The following is a 22,500-nucleotide window of genomic DNA, read 5'->3' on the forward strand; positions in this document are numbered from 1 at the left end:
AAGAGCACCTGTGGATAATCACCAAGAAGACCCAGCAGTACTTCCAGTCTATTGGTTTAGTGAAACTTTACATACTTTCAACGTCCAACTCCCGGGTTCTATTCCTCTATAATACAGCGGACCTTACACGAAATTTTCACAACTTCTAACCTGTATCCACTGGACACACAAATGCTGGGCCCCATGAATTTGTCACGTTGACCCCCCCTTTATGGCGCCTCAGTGCATGATGACAGTTCAGTTCAGGTGAACGTTAGTGCCAGTAATGTAGGATATAGGTGTAAGAAAACTGTCACAACCTGCCTGTTATTTCCATTGGTTTGTTGTCCCCCGCCCCCGAGGATGAAATTCATTGAGCAGTAGGGATGTAAAAGCCAGAGGGGAGGTTGATGCCCCCATCCCACTCAACAAATTGCACCCTGAGTATACTCTCTATTTTTGGCTTCTTCTTTTTTTTTAAAGTCCAGAAAAATGCCCTGTTTTAGAAACAGTGACATATAAGAGTACTCTTTTTAGTTTACTCAAAAATCTGTCAGTAGTATTTGCTCTGTATTATAAAATTATCATGACTTGATCAGGAGCAGTTTTTGGGTATTACTGGTCACACAAGCAGCTGCATGAATGTCAAATGTATTGAACATGAGGCAAACATAGGATAATGTTAGCCTTTCATAATGTTAGCATACTCACACAGTTTAACTAATGACTGACTAGCATCTCTTCTTCTCTGAATGTGCAATCATATGGCCAGTAGTTTAACAGTGACTCATTTGGAAACCACCTTAAAACTTACCTCAGAATTATGTATTCCCTGGAAGTAGGTTCTCTTGATATGTTTCACTCATTTGAAAGACGTTTATTCTGCCTTTCTCATTTGTATTTCCAATAATCACGCATCTTTCAAAGAGATGTGCAGTGACCTGTCAATCAACTGGGGTGGAACTGACACCTGAGGTCTCCAATCAGGTTCCAGAGGTGGCTGCTGCCAGTTACCAATAGTTTCCTCGGCATGACTCACCCTACTCTGCCTCTGATTGGCTCATCAGTCCTCATGCCTAAAGTCAACCAACTAATTAGTGAAGGCATTGAGTACTACCCAGTTAGAGGCAGAGTAGGGTGGGTCATGGCTTCACCACCTAGGGGGAAAACATGGGCAATTAGGCTCAGATACTACTGAATGGTGCGCATCAGGGGGGATTTAGAAGTGGGTATATGCAATGCTGACTGAAAAATAAGTGGGTATACTCCATATACTGCCATATACCCTGGAGTACACCACTGATAGATAGATAGATAGATAGATAGATAGATAGATAGATAGATAGATAGATAGATAGATAGATAGATAGATAGATAGATAGATAGATAGATAGATAGATAGATAGATAGATAGATGGGTCATTCCAGAATTGGAGGACATTTGGGCTTCAAAATTCTTGAAAAATAAACCTTCACTTTTCTAATTTTCCATTATATATTCATCAATAATAGGTAATAAACTATCAAAGGCTTGATTGGCTCAGCTTACACATCAATGGTACAATTTTTATTACATGATTTATGTGGTGTTTGTAATACTTGGTGCAACCCTGTTACCAACACTAAGGAACCTGAAAAAAGTGCATTAATTAATTTCTTAAATGTAATTCCTTTTCCATTAAGTAAAGAAAGTAACATTCTCTCTGAATAACCATTTGGTTTCACATATGACTTGATTTAAATTTTTTTTAGCAACTTTCAAAATCTGTCTCGGCCAACTTTTCAATATTGGCATGTTTCACTTTAACAATTTCAGTATTTATTTTATAATATTTACTCTGACACATGTTGCATATAATTACATAAACTCTTTAAAGGGCAATGGGTTGAACACTTTTGAGCTGAGAAAGTCATTTATGATTATTTTCAATTAAAAATATATGGTAACAGGGTTGAAATTAGGGTAACAGGGTTGTATGAAGTAACAGCTACATTATTTCTGATTATAGATCATTATATAAAAGTGACAAATGCTCAAGACACCAAAGTATTCTTTGAATAACTTTTAATACTTTCTGTCAGCACTGTTTCTCAAATAACAACACCCCCCCCCCCCCAAAACAAAACAAAACAAAAAAAAAAACAATAATAATAATAATGGGGGGGCTTATTTCAAGAAATTTTTCAGATTCAACTTTAGCCCTGCTTTTCTGATGCAACAAGATGTTCTAAGCACTCCTGTGTATTTTTTTTTTTTTTTTTTTATTTTCATCCAGAAACTACCCCCTACCCCGAAAATTACTTTTTCAGCCCTGAAAACATGGGGTTTTTGGAAACTTTCAAACCTTCTTCACTTTTGATGAAGTACAATGTAACAATCTGCTCATGCTGGGCCTTAAATGTTTTTTGTGAGACATGTCATGTCTTCAGAGTGCTTTGCATTAAAAAAAGTGTAGTGTCAAGGGTCAAATTATAGGTCAAAGGTCACCCAAATGGTCCAAATGCATATTTCATGGAATGAAGCTGTTAATGTGGGTTCATCCAAATGTTGGGCTCAGGTTCTCTCCTCAGAACACATCTACTGACCACAAACAACTGACATTCAATAGGACACATTAAACAGAACTATTTACTCATGTATTGTCCATACAGGCATGTCAAAAAGAACAAACGGTAGTTTTATATGACTTTGACATTTACATGTATATGTCCTGTTGTGGGCGACACAGTGGTGCAGTGGACAGACCTGGTGCCTCACAGACAGAAGGTCCTGGGTTCCATTCTAACACCAGTCGATGGGGGTGGGACCTTTCTGTGTGAAATTTGCATGTTCTCTCCGGGTACTCTGGCTCCTCCCACCATCCAAACACATGCTCTGATAGGTTAACTGGTTAATCTAAATCACCCATAGGTGTGAATGTGACAGTGGTTGTCTCTATATGTTCAGTGTGTGATGAACTGGCGAAATGTTCAGGGTGTACCCCGCCTTCGCCCATAAGTAGCTGGGATAGGCTCCAAGAGACCCCTGTGACCCTAGTGAGGATAAAGTGGGTTCAGAAAATGAATGAATGAATGAAGTGTTGGTGATTCCTTCCTAAATGTGTGCTAGTGTTTTCCTCCACACTAATGGCGGCAAATTCAAATGTAAAGTACATGTTTTAATATTTAGTCTGTAATGTGTCTTTAAAGGGCCAAAGGCCTGGGGGGATCCCACCAGGAAACCAGAGGGAACAGAACTTAAGACAGATTTGATAAAATGTCAGAATGGTATGAATTTTTGGAAAAAACTAGGCATTTTGGTGACCTTTAACCTACAACATGACCTTGACATTAGACTTTTCACTGTACAAAGTACTCTTACGAAACAATATGACACTTATAAAATCATTAAATGGCCCATCATGAACATAATTATACACTGCACCGGACAAAAGAGTGAAGAAGCTGGGAAAGTGGTAATTTTCAGAGTTAAAAAAGTAATTTTCAGGGTAGGGGGGGTTTGGATGAAAATTTCAAAAAAATTACACGGGAGTGCTTAGAACATCTTGTTGCATCAGAAAATCAGGGCTAATATGGTATTTGATATTAAGCCCCCCCCCCCCCCCCCCCCCCATTATTAACCCTTCAGGTAACGTTCTCCTGGCTTTACTCCTCTTATGAGCCTCTCTCCACTTTTTTCGTTGGGCATGCTGTCCTCTCTCACTGCAGTCTTTTTGAAGCAACTTCTCTCCTGTTTCTCCATCTTTCCTTCATTTCTGTCTTTCTTTTAGTAAACACTGTTGTCTCCTCTGTACATCAGCATCACGCTTGGCACGGTGGCATCTCTGCTTTTCAGCAGCACTCAATGGTGGGCCACACTGTAAGAAAAAAAATTATCTAACTTAATTTAGTGTCCCCTATTATGAATTGTAACTCACTGTTTATATATAGTTTGATTTATGTCAAGTTAATAATCCCATCAAGGTAGTTGCTGCAACCATAATCCATTTGGACTACCATTAGGAAATAAAAGGAAACAATACAGTCTGGAAAATTCAGGAATGTGTTTACAATATGTAGATTAACTAAATTCTATCTCAGATAATGTAAATTATTGACTGGAACCATAAATAATAGTTTGTAAAGTCTGAGTAAACTGGAGGAGATGCAACCCCATTAATGTAGTACAACCCTTTTACTGTTATTAGAGTAATCCAGTAAATCCAGAGTAAATTAGAGTAAATCCAGACTAATGTTAGCTTTTTCTCAGGCATAGAAGCTAGCTACTTAGCTAGCTGTTATTACTGACCAAGAGGACACACTTACTTATGTAAATAAGTAAAGAAAAAATCAAAAAGAATTTGTCTTATCCTATTAATATGGGTAACAGGGTTGAGTGAGGTAGAGTGAGACATTCAATCAAGGTTCACAATCTTATGAAAATATGAAAAATAGAAGAGAGGACATACCTTTGCTCTACCCATTCTTTTGGAAGACTGTTTGATGATGTCAATTCCAGCATATCATGTGATTCACTGCTTTCTTCTTCTTCTACCATGCTAAAAGGTTATGGGTAACAGGGTTGAGTGCATGTTGTGGGACACAGGTTCCATGTATAATAATTATTATTTAAAATATTATGTTTATTAAAAAAAATGTTCCTGCAATTACAAGAAACATCAATGAAACTAGTCATACCAAAAAAAAGAGATTTAAATTTAATTTTAACTGTTTTATTTGAGATTCAATTTGGTCATCAGGGGGTTGGGACAAGTGAAAAATGGCATTTTAGGGGGTACTCCAGACTTATTTGGTATTTTTAAAACTATTTACAAACATTCTTTTCTCCCAGTTTTTTTAGATTTGGTCTCAGGACGAGTAAATTTACACAGAAACTCCATGTTTTAGTATTTTGTACATGGATTATTTAAAATTTGATGGGTGGGACGTCAAATGTCCTCCAATTCTGGAATGACCCAGATGGATGGATGGATGGATGGATGGATGGATGGATGGATGGATGGATAGATAGATAGATAGATAGATAGATAGATAAATAGATAGATAGATAGATAGATAGATAGATAGATAGATAGATAGATAGATAGATAGATAGATAGATAGATAGATAGATAGAAATGAATGATAGAGTCATATTGGCTTGGATATCACATCATTTGGGACAACAAGGTCAGCTTAGAAACTTCTTCTAGCTCAGTGTTCGAATATCTGCAAGAAGAAGTTGCTATCACAGCTAGAGATTGATGAAGTACAGCGTTGTACCTCATCCGTGGTACAAAGATGCTACGGCAAGGGGAAACCAGGACGACAGGTGGTTTCACTATCACCAACAGACAAGAGAAGTAGAGGCAATGATAATAAACAAGATACTCTCCACCAGCCCAGCTAAGGTCTACTCTCAGTGGCAGGGTAACAAACTGACAACAGACCCACTGAGGACTCATTCAGTCTGAGTCTTCAGACTCAGACTGAATGTACCAGTATGGACTGGAGGTCCCAGGGTCAAGATGGGAGACACCCCCGAAGGCGATAGAAAACAAACAGGCTTCCAGATCCAGACTAACAAGATAGTGATGGTCAATCATAGTGGTTGATAAACATCAGAAGACAGTGGTAGTGATAGCAACACTTGGATAGATCCTGCGCAGATAGATGTACAGTATATATACACACTTAATCAAAATTTTAAGACCAGTAGAAAAATTGCATGAATTTACATTTTGCACTGTTGGATCTTAAGAAGGTTCTAAGTGGAGTTTCAAAATGCAAAAAGAAGAAATGGGAGTAAGACAAAAAAAAAAAAAAGAGTAAGCAACAATTAAACTGAAATAGGCTGTTCATCAGCCGACCAAAAGATTAATTCCAGAGCCTTTAAAAGCCAAAATCCACACAAAAATGTGGATTCAATGTAATTCTCTGTCAGGTATTTACACTGTCATAACCGCCTGATGGGACAGACAAAACAGCTTTCTCTCTTTGAACGTGATCAGATTGTTGCGCTGCATAAGCAAGGCCTCTCGCAATGCACCATCACAGCTGAGGTTGGACGCAGTAAGATAGTAATTTTGAATTCCTTAGAAGACCCTGAAGGTTATGGAATAGAAAAGTCAAGTGGTAGACCCAAAAAACTTTAACTGGCGCTGAGCTGTAGGATTCTATGGGCTGTCCGTCAAGACATGGGACGATCCAAATTAAGGCTGTTACTTGTGATGACTGCAGTCCAATAACCATCAGACAGCATCTGCCATAGAAGGGCTTTAAGAAAAAAAAATGTCTTCAAACGCCTCATCTCCTTCAATACCACAAAATTGCCTCTTTGGACTTTGCAAGAGAGTGCCATAAAAGTGCTCTCTTGCAAAGGTGGAAGAGCATTTTATTCTTTGATGGGAAAAAAAATTTACCTTGACGGTCCTGATGGCTTCCAGTGTTACTGGCATGACAAGGAGATCCCACATGAGATGTTTTCTATGCAACAGATTGGATGGGGATGCCATCTAGGGTGCTTTTTCCTTCAGTGGAACAATGGAGCTTCAGGTTGTGCAGGGGCATCTGGCTATGCAGCTGGCTTGGAGATGTTGCAGGGGGTGTCTCTTATGACTGAGGGCCCCCGTTTGGTTAGTAATGACTGGGTTTAAAAACAGGACAATGCTATAGTTCACAATGCCCGCCTAACAAAGGACTTCTTCCAGAAGAATAACCTTACTCTTTTGGACCATCCTGCATGTTTCCCTGATTTAAATCCAATTGAGAACATTTGGGGATGGATGGCAAGGGAAGTTAACAAAAATTAACATCAGCTCCAGACAGTGGATGCCCTCTGTGAAGCCATCTTCACCAGTTGGAGCAACACTCCCACTAGCCTCCTGGAAACACTCCTATAATAATAATAATAATAATAATAATAATAATAATAATAATAATAATAATAATAATAATAATAATAATCAAGCATACTGAAATGAATTTTTGAAGTAATCAACAAGAACAGTGGAGCAACTCATTACTGAGTCCTTTTTTGACATTTTAATTTCTATTTTAGGGGGGGTTCATTTTTTTTTTTTTTTAGTTGTGGTCTTAAAGTTTTGATTGAGTCATGAACATTTCAGTTTAATTGTTGTTTTCAATAAATTGCTTACTCAATTTTTTTTTTTCTCACACCCATTTCTTCTTTTTGCATTTTGAAACTCTACTTAGAACCTTCTTAAGATCCAACAGTGCAAAATGTGAATTCTTGCAATTTTTCACCTGGTCTTAAAATTTTTAACAGGAGTGTGTGTGTGTGTGTGTGTGTGTATATATACATATATATATATATATATATATATATATATATATATATATATATATATATATATATATATATATATATAAAATCTTCCATGGAGATATGCATATCTTTGGTGAGGCCTTTCATCTATATCATTGGTGTTGAGTAGATTGGAAGAGTTAGTATTTTACAGAAACATTTATAGGGGCTCCTAGGTTAATATTCTTTCATAGACCCAGAGGAAACATTGTGCCAAAAATGGTGCTTTTATCCAACCACTAATGGCAATTTCAATAGGCCACCTGACTATTATTAGATTAGAGGACAAGGAGCGGTTTCATCATAATCACTCGGTCTTGTTCTAATGGTTCATATTTCTTAATACACCTAACCCATCGGTTTGGTTCTTTCCACAAATAGTATTATTGAGGGTGCTGCGCGCGAAAATCGTGTGCTGATGACGTTAGGGAGGCGGGTAAATTCCTGTCAAGCTGCTGTTGGTCCACACAGGCAGATGTACGAGTCCTACAAAATAAAAGACTGATAACGCAAACGGCATTCAGAATAAGGATATCAGCGTCTCTGCATTTAACCGTAAAGTCTTGCGATGTAATTGTTTAATGTATGTGGAAAATCACATAAAAGAATTGAGTGTGAAACATAACAGGCACAAACCTATAAACGTTATAAACAACTCCAAATATGGAAATGAAAAATTAAGAGAAAGTAGTGTTTTCCGCTCTGCAGCGCCTAATTACGATTTAAAAAAAAAAAAACTGCCTTCGTAGAACTGCGCTTTGTCACTCACTGCATGACTTTGAAGAGCTCAAAGGAAAGGGAATATATGGTGAGAGACAATAAGTCAAACAAATTATGTTTTCGGATGAAGTACTTGCTGAACGTCAAAATAGACACACGTTCAGTCTTTATTTTGAAAAGTGCATCCGGAAGTCCTGATTTTCCTTTGGCTTATATCAATTTAGCACCATAGCTGGCCAGCTAGCCTTAGGAGGCTAGCATTTTTCCTCATACTATTGGGTCAACTGTAAATTGTTTTTTTTTTAAACTGCTGGTGAATGTCCATTATTCGTGTTGTCAGTGTGACTTTGAGATTTTCTGCTTCCTTCTCAAACTCCCCGTTGTGAAGATACGGAAGCGCAATACAACGGCGACATTTACCGGGTGTACCAGCAAACTGGAGCTGGCTAACAGTAGCTATTAGCTTTGGCAGTACAGCAAGTTAGACTGCTGGCTAGGCAACCATTACTGTAAAGGCGGCTTCAGACCGGCTGTTGAGATACCTCTGACAGTTGCCATAATAGGTAAGATGGCTTTAATGTGCTGTTTACAGTTTGGGATTTGTAAAGATATTTCAGGTAACAGCGGTTCTGTTTTTATGCTTGTCAACATCCAAAATTACAATTTAACGAACGTAAGAACTGCCAGTCTTTCAAAGTTAGCAGTGTAGCTAGCTGACATCTTCACTTGTGCCTGTACTTTTCTGTTTGAGTACCGTTATGCACTCACGATACTGCACCATTATCATCCCGACTTAACATGGGCAGCAACTTCTTCAAAATGTACAACATTATAGCCGCGATTTGCAACTGTAAGAGAGCTTTTCACAGTGTTTAAAAACTGTAAATATGGCTGACATTTTACTCTCGAAATAAGGACACTGATCTGTCTAAGGCTGTTGTATTGTCGAAGGCGATTGGCTCTGGGCTGGATCATTCAAAATTTCCCGAAAACCGATTGGATGCTGACGTTGTGTTGTGGCCAGCGTTGTGTTTCAATATTTGAGATAAAGTCGGGAATAATCTACTGATCATTTTTTTAAAAAGCTCGTGTTTGGTTTAACAAAAAAAGATTAAATGTCATCTTGACAGCTGGTCAACTGTCAACATAATGTGTAATGTCTGTACGTTGTTTGGCCGTTTGAGCTGTAATCCCCCGACGAGTGTGAAGGAATGTTTACACTACGGGTACTGTGACTGTACCATGTCTAAAAACACTGTAGGGAACTATAAGCAGAGCTGTTTGGGGGGCGTGTGAAATAAATGATAACTTCAACCCATGTTTAGCCCCTCCAGACCTCAATAATAGATTTCCAGCATTGGCAGGAGCTGTTACCTTTAATTGTAATCATTACCCTGTCTTAGAGAGAAAAATCAGACCGGACAAAATGAGTGACTTCATTAAGTGATATCCAATAATTATATTACTTATTAAAGTGATATGATTGCAAAAACTGTGTGTCTTAAAATGTCTTCAATTTTATTAATGACTTAAATGATTAATTTTTGAGGTCAGAAATGTGTCCTATTTGTTTTGTCTATCCATGAATTTCTTTATGTCAAAGTAAGCCAAGCCAAGGTGAGAGTACACATTTCTGATGTAACAAATCTTTAAATCTACCACTGAACCTAACTCTGTCTTCTTACTCCATACTTGATCTTACCTGTTGGTGAAGTGTAGTTTTAACAAACTCACTCTCAAAAACACATTCTTACATAATAGATTCATAAAAATGTACTTGTTACACTCATATTTACCTGCAGCGCTTGAACTAAGAAAAATTTTTTCAAACATCCGTCTAGAATGTTGTAGCCTTTGTCACTTTGTAGCCACAAAATGACACCACTTAAGATAGAGAAAATGTGATCCTGTGAAATTTGTATTGCCTGACTTAAACTATACAGTAGGTTAACTCTTGCACTAATTAAATAATACAGAACTATTACTAGGTTCCTGCGTGGTCTGAAAAAGTCTTAAAAGTCTCGAATTTACAAATCTGCATTTAATGCCTTAAAAAGTCTTTTAAAGGTGTTGATTAATGAATTATTGTGTTTAAATATGTCTGTTAAATGTCCAAGCTCCAAAGAAAGTAACATTAGTCTACTCAGTTCCTCCCATTCCAACCCAACCATTTATATTGAAATTAGGAATGAATCATTGCTTACTTTATAGCCCTTGGTGAGAAATGATCACGGGAGTGAAAAGTAAGCATGGGGAAGAGCAAATTTAATAATGCCTGGTTGGTGAAAAGATCATTCTCGATTTGGTTGACAGGTGGAGGGGAATGTGTTTGAAGCTTGCTGCACCTTGTACAAGGGATAAATAAATGCATTTTCCTAAATTCTAGGAGTCACAAATTTTTTGCCAGAATGGCCGAGAAACAGGCTGTGAAAGGGGCATTAAATTCTGTTCTAAGTAGTCCTAAAAAGGTCTTAAAAAGACTTAAATTTAACTTGTAGAATCCTGTAGGAACCTTTTGTTAGTATATGTAATATTTATTAAGTTAATTTCTTTACATTTTAAATCAACAGAAGGGAAAGTGTGATTGGAGGCCTATGAGGAAGCCACGTCGAAAAGGCCAGGTGGCTGGAAAAGGGGGCACAGATGCCAGGAAGTCCAATGGGGTGGTTGGCGGGCGTGGGGGGGCCCGCCAGCGGTCCCCATCCCCCTACAGTCTCAAGGCATCTCCAAGCAGAGAGACTCTAACCTATGCCCAGGCGCAGAAGGTGGTGGAGGTGGAACTGGATGGTAGGCTTCATCGTATTTCCATTCTGGAGCCCTTGGAGGTTATTACTGAAGATGAGATGATGGCCCAAGACATTATTGAGTGTAACAGCAACAAGGAAAACAATGAACAGCCATCTGTACCTGCCAGTAGTGCCCAAACAGTTCGCAAGCCTGTTACACCCCGAGGCCGCAGGAAAGACTCCAAATGCACCCCCATTAAGTCACAGCCATCTTCTAAAAACCACTGCCCCAGTTCACATCCACAAACACCAGAAAAGTTAAATGCATCACATCATCATCACATGAACCTCCCTGACCCCAAATTTCGTGTCCAAGAAACTTTCACTCCGGTTGAGGCACCTCCTCTGCCTACGGCATATTACCGTTACATTGAACGCTCAGCTGAGGAGCTGGAAGCTGAGGGAGAGTATGACATGGATGAAGAGGACATGGCCTGGCTGGAGATGGTCAATGATAGCCGGACATTGGATGGTTACTCAGCTGTCTCAGCAGACACCTTTGAACTACTGGTGGACCGGCTAGAGGAGGAGGCTTACCGTGAAGCCCGCAGCCGGGCGCCTTCTCAAAGCACTATTGACGATGATGCCTTCTGCTGCGTGTGCCTGGATGATGAATGTCTAAACAGCAATGTCATCCTCTTTTGTGACTCCTGCAACCTGGCTGTGCACCAGGAATGTTATGGAGTGCCCTACATCCCTGAGGGTCAGTGGCTGTGCCGCTGCTGCCTCCAGTCTCCTCAAAAACCTGTTGACTGTGTTCTCTGCCCAAACCGGGGCGGTGCTTTCAAGCAAACGAGTGATGGCCAATGGGCACATGTCGTCTGTGCTATCTGGATCCCCGAGGTCTGCTTTGCGAACACAGTGTTTCTGGAACCAGTGGAAGGGATTGGTAACATCCCTCCTGCACGCTGGAAACTCACCTGCTACCTGTGCAAGCAGAAGGGCCGAGGGGCATCCATTCAGTGCCACAAGGCTAATTGCTACACCGCATTTCACGTCACGTGTGCTCAACGTGCCGGGCTGTTCATGAAGATTGACCCTGTGAGGGAGACAAACATGAATGGGACCACATTCTCTGTTAAGAAGACGGCCTTCTGTGAGGCTCATTCGCCACCAGGACAAGATGCTGGCTCAGATGAGGAGAATGAAGGGAGAGTGGTGGGAAGTAGAGGAAGGGCTAGCAGAGGGCGCAGTGCATATACTGAGGGGCCTACAACACCAAAAAAAAGCAGAAAGACAGATGATGATGCAAAGATGGATAAAAAGAAAGGGAAGAAAAGTACAGAGTCAATAGTACCGCGCACTGCTTCACCACTTGTAACGTTGCCACAGATACCTACGAGCAGGTATGATTTCATTTTTCTTTGTTTAATTAGGGTTACAGCATGTTCCACCTGAACTGAATTGAAAATGTTGGTCTATTAAGAAAAAGATAATTTAATATGCTGTTTCTTTTCACCAAAATGGTTTCCATCATATCATGCGCAAAGTTGTCAAAAAAAAAGCCAAAATGGTATTTTTGAATGCAACATGTATAGTGTGTGATTATACTCCAATTTTCAGACCTAAATTAGCATGAGTGTACAATTACATCACTCAGTTCTTTAGCTTGAAATAATGTCATGTTTACAGAAAGATAATTCTGCATCTGTCCCACAGACTGAACAGCATCTGCAGAGGTGTCCTACTCCAAAGGAAAAACCAGTTCATGCAGCGGCTACATAGCTTCTGGTTGTTGAAACGACAATCGAGGAATGGTGTGCCCCTGGTCCGGCGTTTGCACTCTAATGTCCAGTCCCAAAGGAACACTGAACAGGTTTGAACATGAGGCTTGGTGGTTATTTTTGAACTCTGATGAAGCTGATTCTCTAAATATTTACACATTTGGAACAATACAATAAAGGTATTTAAATAAGTTGCAGATTTTTGAAATAAGGAAAAAGTCCCCAAATTGAAATAATGTCAAAGGAAATCAGGGCACATGTAAAGTATAGGGCTGAGTTTCCTACTTAGTACTGATACTGATATGCTGGCTTTGGTACTGTTTGCTAAACAATACTTTGTCAATTTTCCATTTTAATAAAAAGAAAATTTCACTACACTCTACAGTACTAATTAGGCCCGAGCTGAGTGAAGCCAGCGCAGGACCTATTGAGTCTACAGTGGGCGCATGGGGACGAAATCGCCAGTGATGCTGTTGCCTTTCGCCACTGTTGCCACTCTCACACATATTCACATTCACGGCACTGAGACCTTTCCGAAGATGTACATGACATGTGCACAAATCGCATATTTACACCTGCTCTGAATGAATGGGAGTCAATGGGACACGCCCAGTCGGGGTCAGTCACGTGTGTGTAAGTAAACGACATGTGACATCTGACCCCGCAGACATGTGGGGGAGCTCGAGAGCTTTCAAATAAGGCCAAATACGTGGTTGCCACGGAAACGGCTATATTGTTCTTGCTCAGATTATTATTATTTTTATTTATTTATTTATTTTTTGGACTTATTTTTCTTTCTCCTGCACTTTGAGCTCAATTTTGACCCCCTGAACATTTACGAAAACTCACCAAATTTTGCCCAAAATTCCTAAATGTGCAAAATTGAATTTACATATAGGTTTCATAGATGTCGGTAAAGAAATGTTGCTGCAGCGCCCCCTTGAAAAGTGGAAATGCATTATGTCAATGGGAGCACGTCCAACGTAAAGTTTGTCGTAGAGCCACGAAAATCGTTACACAGATTCATCATGAGGAGACAAACAAAAAATATTATTGTGGCCACGCCCCTAAACCAACCGGAAGTCGGCCATATTGGATTGAAATTTTAAAAAATGCTGAGTCAGCGTTTTCGCTGGCGTCGTATTTTAACTGTGTCCTCCTTGGCTGTTTTGCCAAATTAGCTCAAAATCGGGGTACAGTATCTAGAGAAGTGGCGCATCAAAAGTTAGCCGAATTTTTGGGATTGGTGTCACCGTTTTTGTGTGACGACATCGAAAACTTTGCGAAGTTTCTTCCTACACCTATTTGTCAAAAGAAACTGAAATTTTGCACTATAGCGCCCCCTACAATTTTACCTTTACGAAAATTACGTCACTTCAGACATACGAACACCAATTTGGCTCAGATTAGAATCAGTTTTCAATCTCCCAGGCCTACACCCATTTATCAAAAGAAATTGCCATTTCGCTCAGTAGCGCCCCCTACAAATTTACCTTCACGAAAATTGCATCAATTCAGACATACGCTCACCGATTTGGCTCAAATTTGAACCAGTTTTCAATCTCCCAGGCCTACACCCATTTATCAAAAGAAAATTCCATTTCACACAATAGCGCCCCCCCTTTATGAAAATTGCATCAGTTAAGACATACGAACACCGATTTGGCTCAAATTTGACTCAGTGGTACATCTCGCAGGCCTACACCCATTCAATGGAACAAATTGAATTTTGGCTCCATAGCGCCCCCTACAGATTTATTTATACAAAAATTTTTTCAGTTTGTACATGCGAACACCAATTTACCTCAAATTTGAGTCAGATGTCAATCTCCCAGGCCTACACCCATTCATCAGACGACATTAAAATTTGGTGCTAGAGCGCCACCTCCTGATGATGGACATGTTTGTACTGGACGTGCCCTTGGCGAGGGCCCTTAGATGCCGCTTGCAGCTTTCATTTTTCTTTCTCTTGCGCTTTGAGCTCAATTTTGACCCCCTGAACATTTATGAAAACTCACCAAAGTTTGCCCAAAATTCAGAAATGTGCAAAATTGAATTACATATAGGTTTCGTAGATGTCGGTAAAGAAATGTTGCGACAGCGCCCCCTTGAAAAGTGGAAATGCATTACGTCAGTGGGAGCATGTCCAACATGAAGTTTGTCATAGAGCCACGAAAATCGGTACACAGATTCATCATGAGGAGACAAACAAAAAATATTATTGTGCCACGCCCCTAAACCCACCAGAAGTCGGCCATATTGGATTGAAATTTCCAAAATGCTTAGTCAGCGTTTTCGCTGATGTCATATTTTAACTATCTCCTCCTTGGCCGTTTGGCCAAATGAGCTCAAAATCGGTGTACAGTATCTAGAGAAGTGGGGCATCAAAAGTTAGCTGAAGTTTCAGGATTGGTGTCGCCATTTTTGTGTGACGACGTCGCAAACTTTGCAAAGTTTCTTTGGGAATTTACCATTACAAAAATTGCTTCAGCTCAGACATACAAACACTGATTTGGCTCAAATTTGACTCAGACGTCCATCTCCCAGGCCTACACCCATTTATTAGAAGAAATTGAAATTTCGCTCTAAAGCGCCCCCTACAAATGTACATTTACAAAAATGACATCAGTTCGGACATACGAACACCGATTTGGCTCAAATTTGACTCAGACATCTGTCTCCCAGCCTACGCCTATTTGTCAAAAGAAACTAAAATTTTGCACTACAGCGCCCCCTACAAGTTTTTAAAAAAAAAATTTGTAATTAAAATTGCTTCAGTTCGGACATACGAACACCAATTTGGCTTAAATTTGACTCAGACGTCTACCTCTCAGGCCTACACCCATTTATCAGAAAAATTTGAAATTTGGCGCTATAGCGCCCCCTACAATTTTACCTTTACGAAAATTACTTCACTTCAGACATACGAACACCAATTTGGCTCAGATTTGAATCAGTTGTCAATCTCCCAGGCCTACACCCATTTATCAAAAGAAATATCCATTTCACTCAGTAGTGCTCCCTACAAATTTACCTTCATGAAAATTGCATCAATTCGGACATATGAACACCGATTTGGCTCAAATTTTACTCAGTGGTACATCTCGCAGGCCTACACCCATTCAATGGAAGAAATTTAAGTTTAGCTGCATAGCGCCCCCTACAGATTTACTTATACAAAACTTTCTTTAGTTCGGACATACGAACAAAGATTTGCCTCAAATTTGAACCTTTTTTAAATCTCCCAGGCCTACACCCATTCATCAGAAGACATTGCAATTTGGTGCCAGAGCGCCACCTGCTGAACGATGGACATACTTCTACTGGACGGAAAACAGAAAAGAAAACAAAACACAAATACAAAACAGAAAAATGTGACCACTATTTAAAGATGTCTGTTACTTCAACATGGTTAATAAAATTGTCCTACAAATAAAATGTCTATTATTGTATTGAAAAAACTTTTTCAATACTTGTAATTAAGGAATCCAGTCAGTGCAACAAAAGTAGCCAGTTCTACCTATGTACAGGATATACGAATGCATGACAGTAATGTGTGGATATGTTTGACATCTCTTAGCCTGAGGTGGATGAAAAGGTTTCTGCTGCAAGAGAAGCCCTGAGATACTGGCAGAAGCTTCGCCATGACCTTGAGAAAGCCAGGCTGTTGGTGGAGCTCATCCGCAAGAGGGAGAAACTCAAACGAGAACAGGTAAGACACAAAGAAGATACTCATAATCACTGTCAAATACAAAATTTTATTACTGATCATAATATGTATGTTAATAATATGATAATGTATGTTTAAATTGTCACACTTTTTCTGACATTATAATTATGCTCTAATATCTTTTTATATGATACAAGCCACTATCACCACCTCAAATATATCTTGAAGAACAAAAATTCATTGAAAATGTCCATCACAGTTTAACTTATTTTCATGAGACACTGAAATGCAGCTGTAAATGTGTTTTTTTTTACCAACTGATCACATTCATGAGTAATTTTTGTCTGAGTCCTTTAACTTTATTTAAACATGCGTCAGGAGTGTACACAGGCCCAAGGCCTTATTGTAGTGACTTGGCATCAATTGTCAGCCGGTGTCCTTTGCTGCACGTCATCCCCTCTTTCTAAATCTATCTTTTCTGTATCTATGAACATGGATCTCCAATAAAGTCAAAGTTTTCTTTACAAAACAAAGAATATATATCTGTGTACATGTATCTGATCTTTTGAACACACGTTTTAAAAGTCAAAGTTAATTTTCAAAGCATTGGAAGTAAAACAACATGAATATATCAGTTCTGACAAGTAAATCTTACTTTTGTCATCTTAACAGTTAATTTATCATTATGAAATGAGAATAACAATATTGTGAAAATATTATTATTCATATTTGATTCTTTTGCCTCCCATATTGAAGGTAACAAATGGTAGTGCTCTGTAATCAGCAAACAGAGAGAGTTAAAAATAAGCTAGAACCTGGAATAAAGTTTGAAACCTTGCATTTTTATTGGAAATGTGTTGCTAGCATGGGCACGACCAAGCACCATTAGTGCCTGTAAAGTTTGATTTTATGACTGAAATACCTGTTATATATACTCTGGGATTTGTATGTACACTATCTGGTGTCTTTAAGAGATATTTTGTATGAGGTGTATTTATTTATTGGAAGTAGCTACTGACACAGTACTGTGCCACCAAATATCGGTTTGTCTGTTACCACAGAGCCAATCAGTGCCCTCGATATATCATGTAACTGGTAACTTGTTACATGCTGAAAAGTACCAAGGCAATCAGACCAGGTCAGGTCAGACTTAGAATCAGAGGAGGTTTAGCTCACTTGGTTACGTATTGGACAGCAACACTGAAGACTTGGGCTCAATTCCTGATTGAAGTAGCTTTTTTTTTTTTTTTTTTTTTTTTTTGTGGTTTTGTTTTTTCTTCTGAAGATTTTCAGACGAGGAGGGGTTACATATATTATATTAAGTGACTAAGAAAGAGGAGAAAGAACATACCTTGGAGTCTTGCCAGTCTTTTCTTCAGGAGGAAATGGCATCATGTGGAGCAGGTCATATGATTTGGAATCAACACTCTTCTGTGAGAGGTGTTTTTGTAATGGGTAACTTACTTGAAAGTGATTTCTCGGACACAGACACAGTTCATTATTTTCCATTTAAAATTTGATACATAGCCAAAAAAGAAATATCTGTTATTGTTATCTCAGCTTAATATAAAGAACACATTCAAAGCAATTTTTGAATAAGCTCATTGTATTATAGTTTAGCTAATTAGAAGATGGTTGTTATAAAATTCAGATGGTTATTTAGGTTAAATTTTACTATATCTAATCATTTATTAATTATTTATTCATCATTTATTCATAACTGATTGTTTCCATAAGTAAATAATTATGGAATTTTTAAAGACATGCTCATAGTGAACATAAAAAAACATTATTATTATTTTTTTTTTTACTTTTAATGAAGATGTATGCAAGATATATCCCATGGACTTCAAAAGTCCCTCAATTATATATTAACCTCCTTGTTTCTTTCTTTCTTTGTTTTTTAACACTCTAGCAGCAAAACTATTGGTTGAATTAATACCAAATTGGATATATAGATTGCCAGTGACTCAGAATAGATCTGACTACATTTTGGGAACACTAGGTCAAAGTTCAAATTTTTTATTAATTTTTAAAATCTCTTTTTTTCCCCCTCCATTTACTTATAATAGGCAAAATTTCAAATGTCTGTAGCAGCAAAACTATTGGTTGAATTCATACCAAATTGGGTTTATAGATTGCCAATCACCCAGAATAGATGTGGATACATTTTGGGAAAAGTAGGTCAAAGTTCACATTTTTTATGAATTTTAAAAAAATTTTTTCTTCTCCCATTTACTTGTAATGGGCGAAATTTAAAATCTATATAAAACATAAATTTTATTTCAATTTACTTCAAACATGGCATATATATAGAGACAGTTGATATGCTGACATCATCACATGCATAGACATGATGATATCAGATGGATTAATGTCAAATTAAAGCTGCAAGCGGCATCTAAAGGCCCTCACCACGGGCACGTCCAGTACAAACATGTCCATCGTTCAGCAGGTGGCGCTCTAGCACCAAATTTTAATATCTTCTGATAAATGGGTGTAGGCCTGGGAGATTGACAACTGACTGAAATTTGAGGTAAATTGGTGTTCGTATGTACAAACTAAAGAAACTTTTGTATAAGTAAATCTGTAGGGGGCGCTATGCAGCCAAACTTCAATTTGTTCCATTGAATGGGTGTAGGCCTGGGAGATTGGCAACTGATTCAAATTTGAGGCAAATAGGTGATCGTATGTCCAAACTGAACCAATTTTAGTAAAGTTACATTTGTAGGGGGCGCTATGGAGCCAAATGTCAATTTTTTCAGATGAATGGGTGTAGACCTTGGAGATAGACAACTAACTCAAATTTGAGCCAAATCGGTGATTGTATGTCCGAGCTGAAGCAATTTCTGTAAAGGTAACTTTGTAGGGGGCGCTATAGCGCAGAATTTAAATTTCTTCCAATAAATAAGTGTAGGCCTGGGAGATTGACAACTAATTCAAATTTGAGCCAAATCGGTGTTTGTATATCAGAGCTGAAGCAATTTTTGTAAAGGTAACGTTGTAGGGGGCGCTATAAGGGCGCTATAGTGCAAAATTTAAATTTCTTCCTATAAATGGCTGTAGGCCTGGGAGATAGACGTCTGAGTCAAATTTGAGCCAAATCGGTGATTGTATGAGCAAACTGAAGCAACATTTGTAAAGGCAAATTTCTGAAAAAACTTAGCAAACTTTGCGACCTCCTTGCACAAAAACGGTAAAACTGATCCAAAAAATTTGGCTGACTTTTGATGCCCCACTTCTCTAGATACTGTACATCAATGTTGAGCTCATACGGCGAAACGCACAAGGAGGAGATAGTTAAAATACGACGTCAGCGAAAACGCTTACTCAGCATTTTGGAAATTTCAGTCCAATATGGCCGACTTCAGGTTGGTTTAGGGGCGTGGCCACAATAATATTTTTTGTTTGTCTCCTCATGAATCTGTGTACCGATTTTCGTGGCTCTACGACAAACTTTACGTTGGATATGCTCCAATTGACGTAATGCATTTCCACTTTTCAAGGGTGCGCTGCCGCAACATTTCTTTACCGACATCTACGAAACCTATATGTAAATTAAATTTTGCACATTTCTGAATTTTGGGCAAAATTTGGTGAGTTTTCGAAAATGTTCAGGGGGTCAAAATTGAGCTCAAAGCGCAGGAGAAAAAAAAAAAAAAATCTGAGCAAGAACAATATAGCCGTTTTCGTGGCAACCACGTATTTGGCCTTATTTGAAAGCTCTTGAGCTCCCCCACATGTCTGTGGGGTCAGATGTCACATGTTGTGCACTTACACACATGTGACTGACCCCGAGTGGGTGTGGCCCATTGACTCCCATTCATTCAGAGCAGGTGTAAATATGTGATTTGTGCACGTCATATACATCTTCGGAAAGGTCTCAGTGCCGTGAATGTGAATATGTGTGAGAGGGGCGACAGTGGCGAAAGGCGACTGCGTCACTGGCGATTTTGTCCCCATGCGCCCACTGCAGACTCAATAGGCCCTGCGCCGGCTTTGCTCAGCTTGGGCCTAATAAACATTAAATAAATAATAAATAAAATAAAAAAATAATAATAATCTGAGCAAGAACAATATAGCCATTTCTATGGCAACCACATATTTGACCTTATTTGAAAGCTCTCAAGGTCCCCCACATGTCTGTGCGGTCAGAGGTCACGTGTCGTGCACTTACACACACGTGACTGACCCCGACTGGGCGTGGCCCATTGACTCCCATTCATTCAGAGCAGGTGTAAATATGTGATTTGTGCACGTCATATACATCTTCGGAAAGGTCTCAGTGCCGTGAATGTGAATATGTGTGAGAGTGGCGAAAGGCGACCGCGTCACTGGCGATTTTGTCCCCATGCACCCACTACAGACTCAATAGGCCCTACGCCGGCTTTACTTGGCTCGGGCCTAATCATAATCTGAGCAAGAACAGTGTAGCCGATTCTATGGCAACCACATATTTGGCTTTATTTGAAAGCTCTTGAGGTCCCCCACATTTCTGTGGGGTCAGATGTCACATGTCGTGCACTTACACACACGTGACTGACCCCGACTGGGCGTGGCCCATTGACTCCCATTCATTCTAAGCAGTGTGAGATGTGTGAGAGTGGCAACAGTGGCGAAAGGCGACCGCGTCACTGGCGATTTTATCCCCATGCGCACACTGCAGACTCAGTAGGCCCTGCGCCCGCTTTACTCGGCTCGAGCCTAAATATGGTATGACTCCAGAGGGTGCTGGCAGGTGGCCATAATCTCGAGTATATATGTGTGAGTGACTCTACAGCAGTGTTTTTCAACCTTGGGGTCAGGACCCCACATGGGGTCGCCTGGAATTCAAATGGGGTCACCTGAAATTTCTAGTAATTGGTAAAAATAAAATAAAAATTAGCTACTAATAAGAAATATATGGTGAATTGAGAGAGACAACCACAATCCATAAAAGACATGACAAACTCTGAAGCTGAAACTGAAGGACTGTGGTACTGTTTATCTTTCAAATGTTCATTTTGGTCGGTTTCAGATGCTGCAGCTCTTTCATAATTCATAGTTTGAGTTATTGTTTATTCAGTATTAATTGTCAGCCTTGTAAATACAAGCTGGGCTGACTGTACATATCCTGACCAAGGAAAATAAAATTCTACCTTTGTGCCGTAATCTACACCTGGCTTTTATGCCTCCATTCATAATAATATACATTACATAGACTTAATGTTCTCTAAAATTAATGTTTATTTGCAACGTAGTATAGCAAACTATTACATGATCAAAAGCAAATTAATTTTAGCAAAAAAAAAAGTCTTTGCTTTAATGTCTAGGGTCACCAGAAATTCATGATGTTAAAATGGGGTCATGAACCAAAAAAGGTTGGGAACCACTGCTCTACAGTAAAAGAAACTCAACACTGTAACCTGCAGTTTTGTAAACAGATCTGAAGTCAAAGATGTCTTAAGGCCTAAAAGGACAATTTTGTAAGGGGAATTATCTAGTATCCTTGAATTTGAGGAATATGTTGGTTTAATGTATTACACATTCCCACATCAGGCCTTACTGCTTGCCATTCTTTAGATTTTAGCTACTTGTAAACAGATGTCTATAATGTTACAATTTACACATATATGGAAATCACATAAATATCATCTAACACCTGCAGGTCAAAGTTCACCAGGCAGCTCTGGAGATACAGCTAACCCCGATGTTGGTATTGCTCCGCTCCACTCTGGACCAGCTGCAGGAGAAAGACACAGCCCAGATCTTCGCACAGCCAGTCAACATTAAGGAGGTCGAGCATTTCACTGCATTTTCACTTGTCAAGTGTAGTATTTTGTTCGAAAACATGTCCACTGATTTTTAGTTATCGTTTGTTCATTCTTTCCAGTAACATTATGGGATTATTTTTGGTCCACAGGTCCCAGACTACTTGGATTTCATCAGCCAGCCCATGGACTTCTCAACTATGCGTTCGAAGCTTGAGAAACATGCGTATCGCTCCTTGTCTGAACTGGAGGCTGATTTCAACCTGATGGTGTCCAACTGCCTCCTGTACAACTCCAAAGACACAGTCTTTCACCGAGCGGCACTTCGTCTCCGGGACTTGGGCGGAGCCATACTGCGACATGCCCAGCGACAAGCCACCAATACCGGCCTGGACCTGGACACTGGCATGCATCTCCCTGAATCACCACAGAAGCGCGACTTCTACAGCTGCACATGGGAAGATGGTAAGTACCAGGGGAGGTATTGGAGAGGAAACATAAAAATCGTCTTATTCCAGGAATTACGTCTGTCCGAGATTTATGTCCTGTTTAGACTCAAAATTAA

The 22,500-nt window shown here is 39.3% G+C and overlaps 1 protein-coding gene across 2 annotated transcripts in view; it reads left to right on the forward strand.

The window, feature by feature from the left end:
• The first annotated feature begins 8,212 nt into the window (after positions 1-8,212).
• Positions 8,213-22,500, forward strand: part of brpf3b (bromodomain and PHD finger containing, 3b) — a 66,179-nt gene continuing 51,891 nt past the window's right edge. For both annotated transcript variants that reach the window (XM_030138256.1, XM_030138257.1), the window contains exons 1-6: positions 8,213-8,568; positions 10,576-12,137; positions 12,451-12,607; positions 16,096-16,227; positions 21,833-21,961; positions 22,088-22,400. In XM_030138256.1, coding sequence (XP_029994116.1) covers positions 10,600-12,137; positions 12,451-12,607; positions 16,096-16,227; positions 21,833-21,961; positions 22,088-22,400 — 2,269 coding nt within the window. In that variant the 5' untranslated portion in view covers positions 8,213-8,568; positions 10,576-10,599. The remainder of the gene's footprint in view (positions 8,569-10,575; positions 12,138-12,450; positions 12,608-16,095; positions 16,228-21,832; positions 21,962-22,087; positions 22,401-22,500) is intronic.

Source organism: Sphaeramia orbicularis, chromosome 7 (genome assembly GCF_902148855.1).
Source record: "Sphaeramia orbicularis chromosome 7, fSphaOr1.1, whole genome shotgun sequence".
NCBI classification, from domain to species: domain Eukaryota; kingdom Metazoa; phylum Chordata; class Actinopteri; order Kurtiformes; family Apogonidae; genus Sphaeramia; species Sphaeramia orbicularis.